Source organism: Meles meles, chromosome 17 (genome assembly GCF_922984935.1).
Source record: "Meles meles chromosome 17, mMelMel3.1 paternal haplotype, whole genome shotgun sequence".
In the NCBI taxonomy this organism is placed as follows: Eukaryota; Metazoa; Chordata; class Mammalia; order Carnivora; family Mustelidae; genus Meles; species Meles meles.
The window spans coordinates 39,608,994-39,625,960 of NC_060082.1; the positions used below are offsets into that span (position 1 = coordinate 39,608,994).

Here is a 16,967-nt window from a genome sequence, read left to right on the forward strand (position 1 = left end):
AACGACGGAATATTGAAAGTTGTCATATGTCACTGGCTGCCCCACTTGGTTTGCACCCAGCATGAGCAAAGGTTCACCTTGGAGACACTGTGACCTCTAGCCAGGGATTTGTGCCCTGTGCCTGGCCTGTATCGAGCTGCCAGATCAGTGAGGAAAACTCATCAAGTCTTTGGGACACAAAAGTTCATCATGAAAATATCTTTTAAAACAATGAGCTGATTAAGTACTTGCACGAACTAACAATGAGGTATCACAATTTTTTTCAATGGTTTGTTGTTGGTTGTTTTTTTTTTTTTTTTCATTTCACTTGTGTTAAAATTCAAAAGCTGATATTTTTCATCTTCATGGAGTTCCTAACTTAGAAATGGGATTTTTATCAACCGATTTCAGGACAGATTTTCTTTCTGAAACACTATTTACAAATTGTGGTGATGTTACCAAGCTAACAGATGTGTCTTTTTTAATAAAAATAGGGAACGGCACAAAAATCACCTTTTCTCACTTACACAAAACTTTTTTTTTTTAAAGATTTTATTTATTTATTTGACAGACAGAGATCACAAGTAGGCAGAGAGGCAGGCAGAGAGAGAGGAGGAAGCAGGCTCCCACGGAGCAGAGAGCCCAATTTGGGGCTCAATCCCAGGACCCTGGGTTCATGACCTGAGCTGAAGGCAGAGGCTTTAACCCACTGAGCCACCCAGACGCCCCAAAACATTTAAATATTTTAAACGTTAAGCTTGTTTTTAAACTTTTCAAAACTGTACAGTAATTCCTGATATTACAGAATTCAGAGCAATAGTTCTCGGCTTCGGGGACTTTTCCTCCATGCAACATTTGAGGCTGTCTGGAGACATCTTTGGCTGTGGCCACTGGGGGACGGTTGGGGTGAGCTACTGGCATCTACAGGCAGCAGCCAGGACAGCCCCCACAACACAGAATTATCTGGCCCCAAACATCAATAAAGGCTGATTGAGAGGCTGGGATTCACAGTGGAGGAAAAAATACTTTCTTTCAAAATGACTAGAAATACCCAGTTTTCCCAGCATCGTCTGTTGAAAAGATTATCCTTTCCCCATTGAATGGCACCCTTACCAAAAGTCAACTGACCACAAATGTGCAAATTTCATTTCCAGATGCTCCGTCTAGCTCCACTGGTCTACAGGGCTGTATCCACACTGGAACCACACTGTTGGGATCACTGCAGCTTTGGGGGAAGTTCTAAATCAGCAAGTGGGAGTCCTCCAACTCTATTCTTTTTCAAGATTGTTTTGACTATTCTGGATCCCTTGAAATTCCATCTGAATTTTACGGTGGGCTTCTCTATTTCTGCAAAAAAAAACTGCCATTGGGATTTTGACAGATTATATTGAACGTGTAGATGACTGTGGGTAGTACTGTCATCTTAACATTATTAAGTCTTTAATCCATGCACAGAGCTCTGTTCATTTAATTAGACCTTCAATTTCTTTCAGTAATATTTTATAATTTTCAATATACAAGTCTTTCACTTCCTTGCTTAAATTTATTCCTCTTTTACGTAGTACTGTAAATAGAGCTGCTTTCTTATGTCCTTTTTCAGACTGTTCACTGCTGGTATATAGAAACACAACTGATTTTTGTGTGTTGATCTTATGCCCGGCAATTTTGCTGAATTTATTTCTTAGTTCTGGTAGCCCTTATGGACGTTTTGCATGTGTTTCTATTTAACGTGTGCATATGCATGCATCCCCCCAAATCTGTCATCTAGGGCAGTTAGCTGATCAAAGGGAGAGATGAAGGAGACCAAAGTTGTGGCCCATACCATAGTGGGAAACTCAGACAGGAAATGATGTTGAAATCCTAACACCCACCCCCCACCTCCCTTACCCCCCCGACCCCCCCACTCCCCACCCCTGTACCTCAGAACCTTACTTGAAAACAGGGTCATTACAGATGTAAGCAGTTACAATGAGGTCACACTGAGGTAGGTCGGGCCTTTAATCCAACAGGACCAGTCTCCTTAAAAGAGGAAAACACCACACAAAGACAGAGACACACAAGGAAAGGTGGCCATATGCCCACAGAAGCAGAAACTGACTGATGCATTTATATAAGCCAAGGAATGCCAAGGACTGCCAGCAAACACCAGAAGCTGGAAGAAGCAAGGAAGGAATTCTGGCTCAAGACTGTAACATAAAAATCCCGAGTTTCCAACCTACTGGCCTGCCCTACAAATTTCAGACGCAAGACCAACTCGTCTGAGTTTCCAGCCTGCCTTACAAATTTCAGGCGCCACATCAACTCGTCTGAGTTCCCAGCCTGCCGTACAAAGTTCAGACGCATCAGCCCCCGTTACCATGACTCAACGCCAAACATCCACCAGTAAAGGGAAAGAATACAACTGGAGATCACAAAAAATAAACTGCCTGCTTCACAACTGTACCCATGATTTGTATAAAAACGTTACTGAATCGGTTTCTGATGTTAGTACTTTGTGCAGATTCAAATAGAACTGCACCAATTAATCAGTTAAAAGGAAACAGAACTGTTGATTGGGTGATAGGATACCTATTTGAATAAGGTTCCCAGGCAGGAAAAATAGACTTGATGTGTCGTCCTTATACTACATAAATATATTAACATTTACATATGGAAATTTCTTATCCCAGTATTACATCATGATACCTTCACTTTGTCACCTAATCATACCTTTCCATGTAACTTGATTATAAGAATATAAAAACACACTGTATTTAACTCAAAACTGTTCAAAGTACTATCTTAATACCTTTGAAAAATCGCAGGATTCAGCTAGAGAATTAAAATGGGAAGGCCTAAAACAATCAATAATCATGAGTTTGGTTTTTAAATTTATTTTTTAAAAGTTATTATAAGTCCCTGATGATGCCCAGCATGTTACAAAGTGCTTAGGGAGGGCGCCTGGGTGGCTCAGTGGGTTAAGCCGCTGCCTTCGGCTCAGGTCATGATCTCAGGGTTCTGGGATCGAGTCCCGCATCGGGCTCTCTGCTCAGCAGGGAGCCTGCTTCCCTCTCTCTCTCTCTGCCTGCCTCTCTGCTACTTGTGATCTCTCTCTGTCAAATAAATAAATAAAATCTTTAAAAAAAAAAAAAAAAAAACAAAGTGCTTAGGGAAATGCACCTGAGTAAAAGCTTACCTTTAATTTTTTGAGGGAAAACTTACGCCTAGAGTAGTACCAAATGCTCTGGAAGGTGAACAGATGCTATCGGCCCAAGAAGGGAGTGATCACTAAAGACACAAAGTGAAGAGGAAGCTGAAGGGAGAGACAGAGTGGGCACCAAGGCAACTTTCAGGAAGACAGAACAGAAGTAACAAGACCAAAATCCCATGGGCACCTTCGGGGAACCACAGACAGACCATGCTGAAAGACTGGCCACGGCGGAAGGCTTACAAAGGTGTGGAAGGGCCAGGTGGAGACATCCGTCCTGAGTGCCACAGGGACAGGTAAAGGGTCTCAGGAGCAAGTGCGGGGCACCACCGGCCACGCAGCGGCCAAGCACAAGGACGGGAAGGTCGGGGAGATCTAAAGGTTGATGGGGGAAATGGGAGGCTGGTTCCCCACGATGCAGATGATGTCTCTACAGTTCAGGGCTTTGTTTTTCAATCTGAAGATTCCTCTTAACACATTTTAAACATCATTTTAAAATATAGGTTCTCGGGGCACCTGGGTGGCTCAGTGAGTTAAAGCCTCTGCCTTTGGCTCAGGTCATGATGGGGGGAGGGGGGTGTGTCTGCTCAGCAGGGAGCCTGCATCCTCCCCCCCTCCCCCCCCCCCGCCTGCCTCTCTGCCTACTTGTGATGTCTGTCAAATAAAATCTTTAAAAAAAATAAAATAAAATATAGGTTCTCTAAGAGTTTAACTGGTTCCTTGCTCCTAGAGTACCTAAAAACAGAAGTCATTCACGTTCAAAGAAAAAAGGCCAAGCAACAGTCAGAAGCCTATACTTATTAAAATAAAAGTAAAGGTGCAACACAAAGAAAAGAGTAACTAGAATACACCAAATCCATAAATCCTCTAAATGCACCACAGCGAACTGCAAAACAAGGCAATAGACTGTTAACCCCATTTTGCACAGAAAGGCTCTGAGATCTGGACAGCCAAGGGAAGGTCTCACAGCTGATAAAGAGCAGAAAGGCTTTGAAGCCAAAGAGGATTCTGTTAAATTTGACTATCTCTTCCCAAAATGAAAAACACCTTGAAAAACTTCCACATCCAGAGGAATATAAAAAGATGAAGGAGAGAGTTTCCTTAAAGTCAATGATTTGAACAAAATAACAGACAAGTATCACAAAACATTGACCAATACAAAATAATCCTATTGATCTCCCTTAAGTAAAAAAGACTACAAGAGAAATTTTTGAAGTATTATTTGCAGATGACATTTTGAAAGAAAGCAAACACAAATACATGAAATGGTCTCTACCCTCAGGATACCATATACCACTCCTCAAAGCTTGTGAAAAGCGATTAATGGCTACTCCCCCACTAAACTATAAGCACAAGAGAATGCATCATGTCTATGCACATCTTTACCTTTTTAAAGTGGTTTCTGAGGATTCATCTTACTGGGCCACATCACTAATTTTGGAATTACAGAGCAAGAAGAATCATGCAGGAATCATGCCCCTAGACCATGACCAGTTCAGTCTTAATTCTAACGGTGGAGGGAGGCCACTGAAGTGTGTTACACAGGAGAGGAGCTGACCACAAGGGAACCGCAGGAAGGGCTGACTACCGCAGAGACAGCAGACTGGATGGGACAACAGAGCCACATAGCAGCGAATCCAGAAGGACATGTCCATGAAAACTAATACAGAGCAAAATAGGTCCAGGGGTCCCGATAGGACGCTTCACCAGACTCCAGGAAGATGCCAGGTTGCCCAAAAACACAAAAGGAACCCTAACACAGAAACATCCACTAATGAACTAACCGTTTTGAAACTCGGTCCCTATCAACTATCTGTGCCAGGCGGCACGGCTCTGTGGGTCGGTTTTCCTCCTCACCCCACTGGTCTCTCAGTGACGGGCACAGGCTTCAGTGACAAAGCAATGCGAGCCACGTAGGACGTGGAAGTGCGAGCCTCATGAAGCCACTCCACACAAGGAGCACGTTTCCAACCAGTGGCAGAGCCACAGAAATGACAATCTGAGAGGGACCGTGACGGGGCAGGAACCTGGGGAACTTAACAGGTGGGAAGGGTACTCTGTATGCTGACCCGGCTGGTGGCTACAGAGGCGTGCACACATAGTACAGACCCATCAAGCTGCGTGTACGTTGTAACGAGCACAGTCAGCAGTAGGTGGCTTACACCTTCCGGGGAGAAAAGGGGACACTGGAGATGCCCTCCTACCTCCCAGAACCACAGGGTCTGAACGTGAGGCCAGCGTGGGGCGGAGATCAAAGACACCAGTGCGCCTGACGCCAGCTCTGCCTCTGGACCCAACGACACGTCAGTAAACGTGGACGTTTAAATACGTTCAGTCTGTTACTTGCCGCTGAAAGCATTTTAACAGTTACAAGCAGAGGATAACTGGAGAAAGCTAACAGAGATGAGGTAACAGGAGGGAAAAAGAAATAACTGGAAATTGAGGTAAACCCTGGGCCTTACTAGTGGAGCCCTGGAGTATTTGGGTGAAATGACCTTCTGTGTTTACACTAGATTACACTAGTAATCTACTAGTGGATTACACTAGAAAAGTCTACCACGACAGGAGGGGTATAGCTCCATCCTATCTTACAATTTTTAAAGAAAAATTGTGTAAAAACAAGAACACTTGCCTCATTCTTGTTCCTCTAAGAATTTAACACAGTTGCAACCACAGCATGAATGTTTTCATAATTTTGTTTCGTTGTTCAGGATTAAAGCCAAACAAATGAAGCCTTTTCTCCCCACCCCTGCTATCGCTGAAGTGTCGCTCAATCTAGGCCTGCCCCTTCCACGCAGCCCTGCTCTCGGACCAGTTACCTGCAGAAAATAAAGCACCCTTATATGATGAGATCACAGAGAAAATAAATCATTCCCTCACACATCAACATTTTAGAAAACTTAAATACACACTTCAGTCCGCACAAGTTAACCAGGACAGAGAGGCCCCTGGGCACACTGGTTGAGAACGTGAGCTCTAGAACCAGCCTGCCGGGACGGGACACCCCACTCCACCACTTACTGGCAGGTGACCCTGGGCAAGTCGCCATAGCCCTCTGTGGCTCAGAGTCCTCATCTGACTCAGTAACAACAGCTCCTACTACTTTGTAAGTTATTGGAGGAGGGGCGCCTGGGTGGCTCAGTCATTCTGCAGCTGCCTTTGGCTCAGGTCATGATCCCACGGTCCTGCTTGGCAGGGAGCCTGCTTGCCCCCTCCTCCCAGTTCCTGCTCTCACTTGCTATCTCTGTAGATCTCTCTCAAATAAATAAAAATGTTAAAAAAAAAAAAAACAACTTACTGGAGGAATATCAAACAAGAAATAGGTAAAGCATTTCAGGCAATGAGAAACCAATAACCATTAGCGGTTAGATTTCAAAATCTAAGAAAACCATAGAATATAAATTCTGACTTTGGAATTAAGTTCTTAGCAAAGGAAAAACTTCTTTAAAATCCCCGACATTATGTTTAAATACAAGCACATATATTTTAAGTAAAATTAAGAAAAGCAAACATGAGAACAGATGTACTAGCAGTGTAAATGAGCTGAAAGTTTAACTTCTAAATATAGAACTTTTTTTAAAGGTAGCGCATCAAACCTACTGAACTAGAAACTATGTGATGCCGCACCTTCCTAGAGATGATGTGAGAAGTCTGAATACGGAAACAGAGAACAGAAAACTTCATATTATCAAAGGGTCAATTCTGTCCTTTACCCATTATTAGTCCATTACCTTAACACAATTCAAACCAAAACCCCAACAGGGTTAGGGATATACCTTTTCTATTTCATTTTTGTTGTAACTGATAAAATAATTCCACGACTAATCTAGAAGAATGCACTAAATGGAAAAGTAAATAAAGTTCTGAAAATCCTAAGAAAATGAACAGTAACTTCACTTCCTAGACATTAAAACATATTATAAAATTAAGAGTCACTGAACTGTGAGGAAACAGCTCAGAATTAGATAATTAACAAGCCCAGATCCAGAAGCCAGTATTTATGGAAACCCAGGACACACCGACATGGCATTTTAAACCAATGTGAAAGGATGGATTAGTCAACAAAGGATACTGACAGGTGACCAAACACCGGCTCTTTCATTCGAGACTAACCGAACGTCTCCCACCTGACATTACAAGAAACGCAGGTGGCTTACACCGGAGCATAAATGGAACCACCAAAGGAAAAGAATACATAGGGGTGTACACATACAGCTTTCGGTTGGAGAAGGCAGAAACGATCAAGGGAAGGACAGAGAGATGTGACACGAAATGGTTGCGCTTCTACACCAAAACAAACAAAACTCAAAAACAAGGTGACGAGTTCCCCCCCTCCACCCCACCCCTTAACTCTGGGCTTGAGCATGTGCCTGGCTTCTGCCCAGGAGGCTGGGGAACAGGTTGTGGGCAGAGGTCTGACGACAGCTTGTGCACTATGACGGCCACTTCCAGATGAGAGACAGAAAGACATACCACAGGAGCCCAGCCAAGGGATGAGAACACACGGGCGAGTCGGGGGCACCAGTAGCAGGCACACCCTGCCAGCTCACACACGGTCCTCAAGGCTACTGATGTACCTGCACGACGAAGGGCTACCTGTTAACCACGTAATAAATCACTGTAAGGACTGAGTATCCCACGGAGAAAACAGACAAAGCGGACCAACAGACAACTCGCACAAAAACAGAGCTATTCCATAATCACATGAGGAAATGTCCGATTCTCCTAGTAATCAAGGAAATGCAAATCAAAACACAGAAGAGGGCCTGGCTGGCTTGGAGAGTGGAGTGTGCACTGCTTGATCTCAGGGTCAGGAGATCCAGCCCCACATTGGGTGTGGATAATGCTCTAAGTTGGCCAGAAGTTCGGTTAACTGGAACTCTCATGTATGTTGCTAATCTGGTAAAACTAATAAAATTCCCTTTGGCCTGGTAAATTCACCTCACTTATTATTCACTCACATATTTATTGTGTACTTAATAGAGGCCAGTGCTGGGAACTAGGAACACAGACGAATCAGGACCTTAATAATTTGGGTTTCGTTCTAAGAGTATGAAGATGCCACCAAAGCTTTAGCAAGGAATAACAATAGCTGGTGGCCACTCTTAAGATTATTCCAACTGCTGCATGGAAAAGGGGTGATGAGAATGGAAACAGGGAGACACAAAGTGTTCCTGTGACAGGTGCCTGGCTAGATCACTCGGAGGAACCTGTGACTCCTGATCTTGGGATTTTAAGTTCGAACCCCACACTGGGTGCAGAGATTCACTTAGAAATAAAATCTTGGGAAGCCTGGGTGGCTCAGTCAGTTAAGTGTCTGCCTCCGGCTCAGGTCATGATCTCAAGGTCCTGGGATGGAGCCCCATATGGGCTCCTTCCTCTGTGGGGAGCCTGCTTCTCCCTCTGCCTGCTGTGCCCCCTGCTTGTGCACACACACGCGCTTTCTCTCTCTCTCTCTAACAAATAAACAAATAAAATTTTTTTAAAAATTAAAAATAAATAAATGTTCACGTGAGGTAACAGTGGCCTGTACTTGAGCAGTATCAAGGAGAAGCAGCTACAAACACACAGGTCAACCTCACAGGGCCTACTAATAAAAAAAGCAAAAGAAACGAAAAAAAACCCTACTGATTCTACTACTAGGAATTTATCACAAAATATAAGTAGATGTACAAGTACAAAATATCAAACATGTACACAAAGACATATATCCAAAGATGTTTACGGCAGTTTCATAATAACAAAAATCATGAAAAAAAATCTGAAAGTCCACCCCCTAAGATATAAATTAAGCAGATTAAGGTCATCCAACGCATAGTGAAAAAATACTGTGCAGTCACTTAAGTCACAGCTTGGTATTTTAGTGACAAGGATTACATAGAAAGGTGCCAATTACAAACCACATAATGTAGTATAATTTCACCTTTACTTAAAACATAGACATACACACACAAACACATTTACAGCTGCATATGTGCATTACAAAAAGCCTAAAAAGCTACAAATCAAAACAGCAAAATTCTGGATGGTCTGGGTTTGAGTTATTAACATCTTTAAACTTTCCATATCTTCTAAAATCTACATAAAACCTGTACTGGCAGTTTATAACGCAAGGAAAAAAGTCACCAAAACACAACACGACACTAACCAGGCATTTATCAGGACAACAGTAACTGGTTCATTCCCTCAAAATACTACACATACGAATGACTTAAGAGATTACAAAGTCATAAAAATAACCCAAGTTTTTAAATTAAAACTTCAGATTCATGAATTGTTGAAATTGTTAAAAACTGAACTCTCCCAAGTTGCTCGGGACGCTGGTGTGAGGAGGGGGAGGGCCATCTCAGGACTGCAGGTCTGAGCAGACGGCCACACGTGGGAGCCACAGAAAGAGCCCCTCACTGCAGCCCACGCTCCCCTGCGATCTGACCTAAAGGGCTCTTCATCTGATGCCACCTGTGCTCTGCAGATCTCGAAGCTTCTTCCCTACCGAGTCGGCGCAGTCAGGGCGCACCTGGGCTGTCCCCACTGTGTGACTCCTCCGGATGCGGCTGCCATGGACATCCGTGGACTTGCTCCTGTGTGCATGAAGGCTTTCGCTTCTGTGGTATCCACACCTGGGAGTATAACTCCGAGTTTCACTTTGTAAGGAACCGCCGAGCTGTGTCCTAACACAGCTGTCCCATTTTACAGGGTTCCTCACATGGTTACAAACTGAGGAGATGGCAGACTTTCATGGAAATAAGGGATTCCCTCCTATCAAGTCCATTTCATGTGCCAAGTGCCATGCCAGGGTTTTCTATAATTTCTGATTTAATTTTGCCAACAATTCTATAATGCAGAAAGCATCTCCATCTTACAGAAGAAATTCAAATCTCAAACTAGAACCTACTCCAAAAGCAACAAACTGGTAAATGTCGAAACAGAACCCAAATTCAGACTGACCTCAAAGCCTGTCCCCCCCCCCCCCCCGCTGCCATGCCCACCTGTACACTTAGATATGTGGACACGGCTTCACATCAAAATGGTTCTTTGGAAAAGCAACATGTTAATTAAATTTATTAGAATCATTATAAAACAGAAGCTTCTCCATATACAGAAATTTCTAGAACATATGATGTCTCCTGTATAAACCACCTCCCTCATTTCTTTTCTTTTTTTTTTTTTTAAAGATTTTATTTATTTATTTGACAGGCAGAAATCACAAGTAGGCAGAGAGAGGAGGGAGGCAGACTCCCCGCTGAGCAGAGAGCCCAATGTAGGGCTCGATCCCAGTACCCTGGGATCATGACCCGAGCTGAAGGCAGAGGCCCCAACCTACTGAGCCACCCAGGCGCCCCCCTCATTTATGTTCTTTAGCAAAGAACACTTACATGTAGAGTTACTTAAAACCTATCTACAGACTGCCTAAACATTATACAAATTAGCTTCTTCTATCAAAGTTCTATCAAAGACCAAAAAAAAAAAAAAAAAAAAAAATCTGGGCACCTTTTGCCACAGACTGAATTGTGCCCCCCAAATTCGTAGGCCAAAGCCCTAACCCCTGATGTAACTATATTTGGAGACAGGACTTTTAGGATAATTAAGATTAAATGAGGTCGTACGGTGGGGCCCTAATTCCACAGGACTGGTGACCTTACAGGAAGAGAAGAGAGATCTCTGTCTGTCTCTACGTCTCCGCACGGGGTGACACCACAAGAAGGCAGCTTGCCAGGAGGTAGTGGGAGCCCTCCCAGAGCCAGACCACACCAGCACCCTGATCTCAGACATCAGCATCCAGAATTTTGAGAAAGTAAATTTCTGAGGTTCGAGCCATCCAGTCTACGCTATTATTTGTTATGGCAGCCTGAGCTGAGAAATACATCTTCTTTGTATCAGAAACTAAGCAATTACGGGCATTTTAAGCACTGGTGAGAATCAAAACAAAGGAGGCACTAAGTGGAACAGAAACAAGCTAACCCAAGAGACACAGAAAAAAAGCGTTTTGCTCAAAACAGTTACAAGTCCCATATCAAAGAGACTGACAAACAGTGAGACCCGCCTTCTATTAATTCCGAATGCAATGAGAGTGCAGGATCCTGGTATCCTCCAAAGAGCTTTGGAGCTGGACAAAGCAGAATCACACTCTTTTTGCCATTTCCATTTGTGTCTGAATAAGAGACAAACTCTACACCCAATCTTGTGGTCCAGATACTGGCTTTTGTTTGAATTAAATTAACATTTATTACATGCCAAATACCAGAATGTACCCTCTAGTACCCAGTACAGCTTAAAGAATGTTAAAGGTGCTCCAAAAATGGTGTTTGTTACTGCCAGGGAACAGATTCTGGAAAAGAAAACCTGGGCCAAAGCCAAACATTGACATGAGCACCCTCCATTTGCCAAATATTTTACCAATACCATAAACATAAAAATGCAATCCCTGCCCTCAAGGAGCTTACAATGAAACAGGACAGAAAAATCTATTATTTATAAAACAACGTGATAAATGGAAAAGCAAAAAATATATATACAGAATATATGGGAACATAGGGGAATGGCTGGGGAGTGGGGTGGGTAGATAAATCTGGAACTACATCCCAGATGGTTGACAAAGAATTCCATTCTTGCTTTTTACTCCAGAAAGCTTCCTAAGCCTTTACTTGGGGAACCACCTACTGAGGTACAGCTCATTTCAGACTCTCTCCTTTAACTTTTACTCACACTCAATCCCATTCATCACTGGGGTGGGGGGGTGTTGTGATTTAAGCAACAAAGAGAAGGGTTACTTCTCTTCCTCTCCCACAACCACATAAAAATCAAAATCACATTTTCCCAAATCCTTCTTACATCCATGATAAAGACTGGGTGTTTTACAAATTACACAATCACCCTAGATACAAGCTGTGTGGAAGGTAAGGAACCAAAACCATCAGACTGGGATGTCATTTCTTCTAGACCAGCTAAATGGGGTCCGCCTAGTTATTCTGCTTATTCCACCTAGGCTAGCAATGTACCCGAACCCTTGAACACTGTGCAAATGTCAGTAAATTTTCTCCATTAATCCAAACTGTTACCAAGATTTATATACTTAATAAACATCTAAAACACAAACCGATGCCTACATAAGGAATGCTGGCATTCCCCCAAAAATGCAAATTTGGCTGCTTGCCCCTAAAATAAACCTCTGTGGGAAAGTCAGACACCCAACAGCTACAGTGTTAAGTGAAGACCAGCGAGAACAGAGGCACTTGTATCTGCATCCGTTCCCGGACAACCCACTTGACACTCAACACGACAATCCTGTGAAGAAACAGGGTATGCCCATTTTTACAAGTTTGCTCAATTAACGAGCAAATCCTGAATCTTCTGAGCCCTGATCATTTGACACTCTAAAATGTGCATTAAGCTTATTATTACCATAAAGCAAAGTAATAAAAATCATAACAAGTATCCAGAAGGTTCTAAATATCCACACAGGAAGGAAATGGTAAAAGATCAGTTTCCTGACTTATGAAATAAGAAGGCTGGACTGGATCAGGTGATCAGACAAGAAACATTCCAGGAAACCCTCCCACGGCTACTCTCTGGGACCACACACCTCCCAAAGCAACCCCAAGGGTGAGGACATCACGCACTCTTTCCCCCGCCAAGCCCAGAAACGCATTTATGTGCCTATCAACAAGAGAGCCACTATCTGGAGAAGATAAGCAAAATGTAACCTACTTACCATCCTGGAACCAGAAGAGGCCCAGAAAGGTAAAGCAGACTACCCCAAAGTTTTACATAACTAGTCTAAGACAGAGCCGAGCCCCGAAACAAGAGAAGCCACATTACTGTACGCTCTACATCTTTTCTCATGATCATCTGACCCCTGCTACCCTGTCAATAACCGTCCCTTTTTACGTATTTTAAGACATGGATCAGTGAAATCACGTGATTAACTGCAGGTTCCCCAGCTAGCCAGTGGCTTCGATGAAGCCTCACAACCCTACACGCCTTTTCTTTCAAAGGTGAGAAAGTGACACAGTAGTGAGTAGAAGCGTGGACTATCTACATACGGGATGGACCCACAAACATCAAAGCAATAATCTTCCCAGCTCTTCTTACCCACTAGCCTATGTACAGTTGTGTTACATCAGAAAGCTCCTCCTTCTATTAAAAAAAGATCTTGGGGCGCCTGGGTGGCTCAGTGGGTTAAGCCGCTGCCTTCGGCTCAGGTCATGATCTCGGGGTCATGGGATCGAGTCCCACATCGGGCTCTCTGCTCAGCAGGGAGCCTGCTTCCCCCCTCTCTCTCTCTCTGCCTGCCTCTCTGACTACTTGTGATATCTCTCTATGTCAAATAAGTAAATATTTAAAAAAAAAAAAAAAGATCTTGGGGCTCCTGGGAAGCTCAGGCCATTTAAGCATCCTACCAACTCTTGAGTTTTTGGCTCAGGTCATGATCTCAGGGTGGTGGGATCAGCCCTGCATTGTACTCTGTGCTCAGTGGGAGGCAAGATTCTCTCCCTCTCCTTCTGCCCCTCCCTGCTTGTGTACTCTCTGAAATAAATAAATAAATCTTAAAAAAAAAAAATCATTTAAAAGGCCTACACTCTATTACTACTACATATACACACACCTACCTCCAACACAAATCATCTTATTCTTTTGAAATATTACCGAAATGAAAAATAGTAGAACCAAGAAGCTGGAAGTTATGGTAACAAAACTACCAGTTTGGGGGGCCTCCTTTTCACTATCTTGTCTGAGAAACTTTCTCATTTCTTTAGAGAATCTTCTTTAAACAAAGTATTAACCAGTAATTCCATATAGAGCTTTTCACATGTGTAGAATTCCTTAAAGATGGTCTCAGGAATGTAAAGCATTATCCACTCCCCTTCTGCCTAGGAATATTACACCCAGCCAGCCTGCTATTCCTGAAATTGAAGTCATCTGAGCGATCTTATCACAAATACTTAAATGGCAACATATCCTCTCTTCGGAATTCTGACCAACTTCATGGAAATTCCTGCCCATCCGTTCCTATTTCTGTACAGACTTTAAACCATCAAGTATGTCTTAATATAAAGACTCAATTTAATACCATAACACTAACATCCTACTGTACTTAAAAGCATCACTGAGGTGAAGTCAAATATTAATATAACCTGAAAAGCCGTTTCTTAAGCACCAAATATCCCAAAGCTTTTTGCACGCGACACAAGAACCTTTTACTTCGACACCAAAGCAGCCTACTCTCCCTGGGATCTAAGGAAACGTGCACAGGAGAGTTGCACCATCCACCTACCAAACAATCCAAGGCCTATCAAGTGAAAAGCTGATCCTCTTTTGTGCTCTTCAATTATTCAGAATTCGCCTACAAAGAATCGCTGTGGACTACCTGAGCGAACCTTTCAGACCTGAAACCCATGTTTTGCTTTTATGCTACTGGAAAGTATCCCACTCCAAATTCAGTAAGGAACTGAGCAGGAAGCTTAGAAATTTACAAATTACTCTACATCAGAAAAGGAATTTTTAAGTGAACACGTAATTTACCTGTGACACACAGACAACTACACAGGACAGGGATCAAACTTCACTGAACACCCAGAACTTTACCTTTTTTATTTTTTAAGTTCATAACTTCTGAATCAGAAAGCTTTATGATTTTATTTTAAAATACCCGTTTTCGCTGTTCTACATTTCTCAATGTTGAGATAAATTTACCCCAAATGGGGGGGGGGGGGAACACCTGGTAACTTCTGGTCTGCAAAACTCCGTACAGCATTGAGTCTTTAAGACAGAAATCAACAACACATGCTATTAGAAGATATAACGTTACATATGTTTTATTACAGTTCCTGCGTTTTCAAGGACATCAGTACCCGGATTTAAAAAAAAAAAAAAAATGCTCAAACCCATGGTTCAAGTTTTTCCGGCCCTATTTTTCAGAGATGTTGTTTCTGGTCTGCACGCCATAATTACATTTTAAAATGATCCATTACATTTGAAAATAAGTTGTGTGGAATGACTAAGGAAAAGGGGTCACTTTTCCTTAAAAGATTTAAACACATTTTTAAGGCCAAGAAAATGAGGGTTTCTAACTTGGAATCGGAGAAAACAGAATTCAAATTCCCAGTAAGCTGAAGTGAAAAACACAGTTATGTCACACAAAAACATATTTAAAAATAAAAATGGCAAAATGTTCAAGCTGGATAGAAAAAAAATAAAGAAAACTAGTGTTTAAAATGGAAACTACTTAAATTGAGAAAGAATCCCAATGACATGACATTTTCTCCGCAAAGCAAAGGAATCTGAAGGCTCTACCGCTGAAATCTCATTGTACTGCGTTATGAAGGTCTTGGCAACGGCTGGCCATTAATCTCGAGCACAAAGGGGCCTCCGCGGCGAAGGCAGAGAGAGCCCACCTCCCCTCGAGGCCAAGCGCAGCCCCCCGCGGGACCCCCGGCGGCTAAGCCCGGAGGCCCGCCCGCCCCGAGTCCTGCGCCAGCCCCCGGGGCTCCGGGCGCCGAGCGGGCCGGGGCGCAGAGAGCGCGGCGCGTCACCACCAGCAGGGCGGGCCGGGGGGACACGCAGCCCACCGCGGCTCCCGCGCGGCCACCGCAACCCCGCTTCCCGACCGCACGCTGGCGCCGCGGCTCCGGGGAGGCCCCGCGGGCGGCGAGAGGGGAGCGGCCGCTGCAGTGCCTCGCGGCCGCCCCGGACGCCAACGCGCCCTCCAGACGCAGGCCCGCCCCGCGCCCGCGCCCCCGCCCCGCAGGCGCCCGGTCACCTTCCAGCGCTCGGCGCCCACCGCGCTCCGGCACCCGCTACCACACACTCGGGGCTCCCAAACTTTTCTGCCCTCCCCACCCCCTCGCCACCCCCGGTTCCAGCCGGGATGAAGGCGCACGACTCCTCACCTCCGCCCGGAACAATACCCGTCTCCCGGCAACGCGCACGCCAGGGCCCGCGACCCCCTCCCCATCCCTCATCCCGGGGCTGGGCCGGGCGCGCGGACGGGGGAGGGGACCGACCGAGCAGGGCCCCGGGGACGGCAGACGGGGCCGCGACGAGACCCAGCGCCGGGTGCTGAGCGAGGCCCCAGGGACAAAGGGACGGAAGCGCTGGGGCCGGGCGGCGCCCGCCGGGGGTGGGGGCCTCCGCCGGGTCGGGGCGCCCGCCGCACAATGGCCCGCCGCCCCCGCCCGCGCCCTCACCTCATGGTGCCGGCTGCCCGCGGCTCCCCGGCGGCCGGGGACGCGGGGGGGCGCGAGACGGGGCCTCTCCTCCGGGGGCGGGGACGCGGCTGGCGGACGGCGGACGGCTGCCGGCGCGCGGCTCCTCCTCCGGCGGCCGGCGTTACACCATGTCCCCGCACAAAGCGGCGGCGCGGGCCGAGCGCGGGAGACGCAGCGGAGGCTGCGAGGGCGGGGGCCGAGGCGGGCGGGCCGCCGGGTGCGCGTCGTCCCCGCCGCGGGAGCGCCCGGCCGCCCTGAGAGGGAGCCCGCCGCCGGGCCGAATGCAGGCGGCGCCTCAGCCGCGCAGGAGAGCCGCGAGCGCCGCGCGGGGCCGGGGAGGCGGGGCGCGCGGCCGGGGAGCACGCAGGCGCCGCCCTCGCTCCCGCCCCACCCCCCTCCTCCCCGACCCACCCCCACCCCCACCCCCACCCCCGGGGCGGGGGCGGGGCGGGGGGCGCGCGGCGAGGGGCGGGGCAGGAGCGCCCCCGCGCCGGCCGACTGAGCCGGCTGGTCTGCCGAGCGCGCTCGGTGGAGTTCTTTTGTGGCCTCGGGCCCTCCGCCTGCGCTCCCCCGTGCCCGGGCTGCGGGGGCTG

General features: G+C 46.0%; 1 protein-coding gene across 1 annotated transcript in view; it reads right to left on the minus strand.

The window, feature by feature from the left end:
• The window catches only part of ENAH (ENAH actin regulator), a 134,844-nt gene extending 118,093 nt beyond the window's left edge, over positions 1-16,751 (minus strand). Inside the window, 1 exon segment of the mRNA XM_045983272.1 lies at positions 16,354-16,751. Within this exon segment, the coding sequence (XP_045839228.1) occupies positions 16,354-16,358 (5 nt within the window). The 5' untranslated portion in view covers positions 16,359-16,751.
• Positions 16,752-16,967: the final 216 nt, after the last annotated feature.